This window comes from Eucalyptus grandis, chromosome 8 (genome assembly GCF_016545825.1).
Source record: "Eucalyptus grandis isolate ANBG69807.140 chromosome 8, ASM1654582v1, whole genome shotgun sequence".
In the NCBI taxonomy this organism is placed as follows: Eukaryota; Viridiplantae; Streptophyta; class Magnoliopsida; order Myrtales; family Myrtaceae; genus Eucalyptus; species Eucalyptus grandis.
Genome location: NC_052619.1, coordinates 13,093,868 through 13,099,912, shown reverse-complemented (window position 1 = coordinate 13,099,912; position 6,045 = coordinate 13,093,868). Strand labels below are relative to the sequence as shown.

At 39.7% G+C, this 6,045-nt stretch overlaps 1 protein-coding gene across 1 annotated transcript; it reads right to left on the bottom strand.

The window, feature by feature from the left end:
• Window positions 1-478: 478 nt before the first annotated feature.
• Window positions 479-4,097, bottom strand: LOC120286979 (nudix hydrolase 2-like). The gene is made up of 9 exons (XM_039299599.1): window positions 3,848-4,097; window positions 3,042-3,334; window positions 2,891-2,956; window positions 2,618-2,758; window positions 1,829-1,906; window positions 1,695-1,745; window positions 1,564-1,598; window positions 1,323-1,428; window positions 479-1,007 (listed from the first exon to the last, which is right to left on the bottom strand). The coding sequence occupies exons 1-9, from the start codon at window positions 4,095-4,097 to the stop codon at window positions 804-806; spliced, it is 1,224 nt and encodes a 407-aa protein (XP_039155533.1). The 3' UTR covers window positions 479-803.
• Between the last annotated feature and the right edge of the window lie 1,948 nt (window positions 4,098-6,045).

The window sequence follows — 6,045 nt, the reverse complement described above, 5'->3', positions numbered from 1 at the left end:
AGGGTCGCTAGCCCCTGGCAAGGCTCGGCAAGCACGGGCTCGCACAAATCCGGTGCAGCGCGAGGCGAGGCTCTACGAGCTCGGGCTCGCCCAGATCCGGCGAGGCCGAGCTCGCCCAGCCACCGGCGAGGCTCACCAGCCCTCGTCGGCCGGTAGCCGGCCATGGCCGAGGCCGACGACCGACCAAAAGAAGAAAAAAAAATAAATAAATAAAATAAAATATTAAAAAATTAAAAGAAAAAAAGAAGAATACAAATTTACCAAAAGTGTTTCTATTCATTTTTTATTCACGAAACAAGTTTACCAAACGCATCTTTCTAGTCAAAAATTGTTCCCCGGAACAGAAATAGTTTTTTCTATTTTTGATCCTCGTAACAATTTTGAACAAAAACACAAACAAACGCACCCTCAGGGATTTTCTCATATGCACGGCCACACAAAATATCGTTTACACAGGTTGCATTTAAAGCTTTAGAAATCACAATAATTAAAATGATTCTGCATAAACTATCAATTAAAACCAGAATATGTAAACAGAATTTGACATAAGCTACGACACAAAATAAAGCTGTTCTCTTCATTATATACAGCGCTTCCATAACACAAGAAGTAAACACGCAGCATCACAACTGGGAAATTCTTGCCTCGTCCCAGGTCCACTGGACCAAGTCCATCCGAACCTTCGATTTTGTGGGACCTACATGTGGGCCTCTGGTGGGGCTCACAAAATCAGCGGTGGGGATCAACATGGTGCAGTACGTCTGGGGCTAAGGAAGCAATTTCGTATCACAACCAGGCAGTAATTACATAGAACTTGCAAAGTTCTCCACAATTTCAGGGTTATTGCAGTAGATGTAAATCCTTTTGCCTCTCCCAGTAGTTGTGGCCAAAGCAGCGAAACCAGGGTGGCCACGATCAGTCCTCTCCAAGTATATCTTCGCCATGAAATTGAATTGCTTGTTTCCAACAACAAAAGGTTGTTTTGTGTACTCCTCAATTGGCATCCACTATAATCAAAATAGAATACATCCAGTTCAGATCATAGATTTGGCCAAAGAAAGAACTAATGAATGATGATCTTTTAACACCGCTACTAAATGGGTAGATCCGAACAGCTATCCGGTGAAGTCACTCGTCGTCGATGTGCTTAAGAAATTATACATTAAATTTTAGTACATTCATCGTTTAGCAAAAATGAGCAAGAATGCAAGATTAAAGCATGCAGCCCAGTGTTGTCCAGGACGGCACAAGCAAAGATTTGATTAGTAAAAAGTCCTCATACTTCCACCAAAATCTAGGATATATGCAAGTGTGCAATTTACCTGGGCTGCCTCAATCTCTTCATCTTCATTGATAGCAGACGATTCTGGCTTAAGTACGCAAAGGAAGAACAAATCCGACTTTGTGAAGAATGATTCGTGGCTTTGTCTGTGATAGAACATAAGAGATAGAATGATAGAAAAGAGAAAGCAGATTTGAACATCAGAAGGCTACACACAGACATCTACATGAAGACCAAAACATATTAAAGCACCACAATCTGAAATAGAAGATTTTCTTTACCTGAAACAGACGACTTCGACAAATTTAGTGTCTACCTGTGGAACGTAAAAGATTAAGGCTTTAGTCTGAATTCTCAAGTGAAATGCCTCAGATAATTAACTTTTCTACACAGCATAAAACTCTTCACTTACTCCGGTCTCTTCCTTTACTTCCCTGACAACTGCATCACATATATCCTCACCCTACGGGGATAGATTCACAGTCAAACCATTGCATTACATATCGATACATCTAATGTAGCAGTTGATATCCTAAACACACTCACCTCTTTCACAACTCCAGTGGGGAGTTTCCATACACCCGTACCTTGGAACCTTCCACTATGCTCTTGGACTACAAGCACCTAGAAAGGAGGGCAAAGTTTTTAGATTCTTTAGAGTGTTGAGTGAGTGCCCGGTTGCATAAGAATCACGCTGAAAACAAGATAAAAGTGGTGCAAAAGCGCGCACCGAACAAAAGATGGTATAAAACTTCACTGCATTGTATCTCTTCACAAAGTAAGGCTATTATCCACAGGCTGAATCCCTCAAAAAAGGAAAACCGATAGAAGCTTATGTGATCGTTGCTAAGATGAGAAGATTTATCACACTCCAAATGCTAATAGGGCCTAAAGTCACATTACTAAATGGCTTGTCATAAATATGTCCTAGTCAGATTAAAAGATTATGGCGAGGCATTGGCACCAAAGAATAGTTCTATTAAGAAAAAGACAACAAATCCAATATCTCTGCTTATCCACAAGGGCAACATACATGCATACAAATCTAATGAACATTGAATGTAGAGGTTTTCTTCACAGGCGAAATTACTGTGATCCTACCTATCCTGCTAAAGGATTCAATGGCTATCAAGCAGGCTAATTTCACACACTACAAATCTCTAGTCTTACACACTATTGCAGAGGAAGTGTCCAGTCCTAGAGTGCGACTCTGAACTTTTAAGAACAACTATATGAGCAAATCAAATGTTACATTTCTATCTCTTTGCATCTTCCTATAAGAGTCTTAAAAAGGGCCAATGCAAGAAACGGGACAATAACAGGGCAGAAAGTTACCTCTCTTTTATCATTCAAGACGAAAGCACCAACACCCACCCTATGTGAAGTATTTGCAGGTAAAGTATCCAAGGTCTCCTCAGGAAGCCAGCGGACAAGCATCAGGTAAGCTGGTTCGGCATGATAATACCTAAATCCTTCCTGCCAAATTACCAGACAATATTTCAATGAACCGTGTATTTCATACCTAAACCTATCAAACTTCCTACTAGAAAGTGATTAACAAAAGGGGCCAATACTAAATCTTGGCCACGAAAAAACACATGTATGTACCTTCACTATAATGTCAGCAAGATGCGAACATTCAACGGGCAATTTGATCCACACTCCCTTCTTCCCCTGCAACCGAAATATACCCAATAAGAAGAAATACAAAAGAACAGATCGGTATTCCTACAAATCGAAGAAAACAAATCAACAAGACCCACGAAATACAAGTGCGGTACCTGTTTTTCCAGCTTGATATTGAAGCCCCGAGCAAAGGGGCAAAGACATCAGCATCCATATTCTCCTTGATCTCCACCCTGACTCCTCCATGTGAATCCTCGAATCCATTGAGAAGTTGAATCTGTTGGATCCCACTATCGTTATGTTCAGTCACGCCTTGCCTCAAAGCTGATGATGCACTGATGGGAAAGGGCAGCCATGATCTGATGGGAAAGATCCTGGGAAAGAGCAGCCAGGATCTGATGGGAAAGGGCAGCCTACGAGCTAAACCTGGACAAATGAAGCGACCGTTCAACTACTGATTTCTATCGGAAACAACTGGTCTAGCTCAAAAGTAAAGTAATAAACCCAAATAGAAAATAACCCAGAACAAAACTATTAAAGCAAAGGAGGAGGAAGACTTCAATAGTCTCTCTTTACTAAGTCAACTCCTCGCAAACACTCTCTTGGGTGATGATGCTCTTGAATATTCCCGTAATTTTTCTCACTACATATTTGTCCAGGAACAGCCAAGAACCTCACCAGTCACTCAACCATTGGATACGCAAAGCTCAAGAGCATAAAGACCGCGGCAGCCACGAAGAAAAATAAAAGCTTTCTTAAGAAAAAAATAGAAAGAAACAACCAAACACAAAGACCAACTAAATTGCGAATGTCCATGGATCAAACAAATAAAGAAACACAGGAAGTGGGCAATTGGGTAGGCTTTGCCGTCGTCACAGACGATGGATTAAACAATGAAAACTCGAGAGAGAAAAACCAAATGCATCGATCCACGCGTACCATATAAAGCCCTTGGGTTGCAAGGAGTCGAAGCACTAAAATTGAGGCCTCGGACGTTGGCCATCTGCTTCTCCTCGTCGTCCGGCTCGGCGTTCGCGGACAGGAGCGAGGCCTTCAGCTCCTGCAGCCGCCTCCACATGCCGAGCATGCACGACCGCAAGAAGTCAAAGCCCTCGCGGGAGGCCATCCGATCGAAAAGCACGTTGAAGGAAGCCGAGAGAGCTGCTGCGAAGACGATCACCGCCGCCATAGGGATCTTCAGGATGCAGGAGGAAGCTGGGAGGCGATTGGAGGGAAGTGAGGACGATCGCCGACCGAAGAAGCGCCAATGTGTTAAGTATTATCCTTCAAAGATTGATGGTTGATCGCTTCGGCACGAACATCAAACGGATGGGAGATTAAGTTGTTCTCCAGCGTACTGCTATCGCTCCAACGGCTAAAGCGAAGTGAAAGATAAAGGCAGCAACTGTAAAACCATATAAAGGCTTCTTCTGGGTCTGCGGAGTTGAAACATCTGGGAAGGAGTAATGGTGCGGTGATCTGGTCTTCGAAAAATTTGCGGCGAACGTTCCCCTCGGCTGCACACCTCCACCGACACGGAACCGATGAAGATGCAGAAATGCCCCCGGCCATTGGGCGGCACATACTTTTTCAGTTGCAGAGACAGAGAGGAGAAGATGCGCCCGTCGGAAGCTCAGAATTTACGATGTATATTCCGTCGTCCTCGTCTGTCTTGGGGTCTTCGCTGCAGTCCTAGATCGGCGATTGCTTCGTCTCCCCGTAGTCAAGGCAAGAACGCGTCCGACACAATCAAAGACTTCTTATCATTGCGGTGTTATTTTATTCTTCATCGTTTTTTCAAGGTTTCATATATAACGGCATAACCAAACAAACAATCCTTCAACTTTAATCCAACGTATAATGTAATCCCTAAACTTTTAAGTCTCAAAATGATCTCTGAATTTTAACCTAATATATAATATGATCCATAAACTTTCAATTTGTTCAATATAATATATGAACTTTTGATACACATTCAATTTAATCCCTAAAATATATTAAAATTTTCAATATTATCCTTTTATTAATTTGAGTGTATGGACTACATTGAATTTCCTTCTTTTTTTTTTTTTTTTTATAATTCATAGACTAAACTAAACATGTACCAAGAGTCTAAAGACACTATTAAAAAAATTGAAAGTTCAAGTACTACATTGCAAATTGGGTTAAAATTAGAGATCACATTGAATAAATTAAAAATTTAGAAACCACATTACCTATTAAATTAAAGTTTATGGATTATTTGTGTCATTTTTTCCCTATATAAATTGTGGATATCTTATATAGATTATTTTTATATTATCTTTATCTTAATCATCTTATAAAGCATGTGTTATTCTTTGATATAGAAATATGTGTAAATTATTCTTATCTAACTATGATAAGAATAATTTAAGGCAAATTATTATTCATTAGTGTTTGCCATAAGCTATTAAATCGATGATAAGGCAAACTATTATTGAACATTTGAACAAGTCGATCACATGTAATCTCTAGTAAAATTCATCTCATCTCTTAATAATTGATCTTAGCATCCAAAGGCTCATTTGATAATATTGTAAAATGGGTGCTACATATTTAAGCACTAAATATGTCCACAACTTTAGTGTGGGAAGTGGAATTAAATGGTGTTTCACTATGAATAGTTAGGGAGATTATTAGTTCCTTACTCTAGGCGAACCAAACATTATTAATAAGTTTCAGCAATATAATTGATGCTACTCTAATTATCACCAAATATTTTCGTTTGAATTTAATGAGGCAGCTCCTTCCTTATAAATTTTAATACTAAATGTTGTTATCGAACAAGCCCTTAATATACCTAAACTTCTTTTTTATATTGTAAGGATCCAATTAATGAGATTAAGCATACATAATAATAAAATCGTATAATTTTCAAAACATTGATTGCAAATGACATGAGAAAAGATAAATCATGAGTTCCCTTATTAACAAAATCTCGTTAGCAACGATATCGTTTGCTTTGAAAGTGGTGCTTCTATTGTTGTGGACCACACTCTATTATTGAAGGGTTACGATCTTTTCGTACTGTTTCTTCCCCTTTCTTCTTACGTCTGTTAATTTTGTAATACTGAGGACCTTCTGCGTTTCAATCGGGGATTGTGATTGACCAAAGA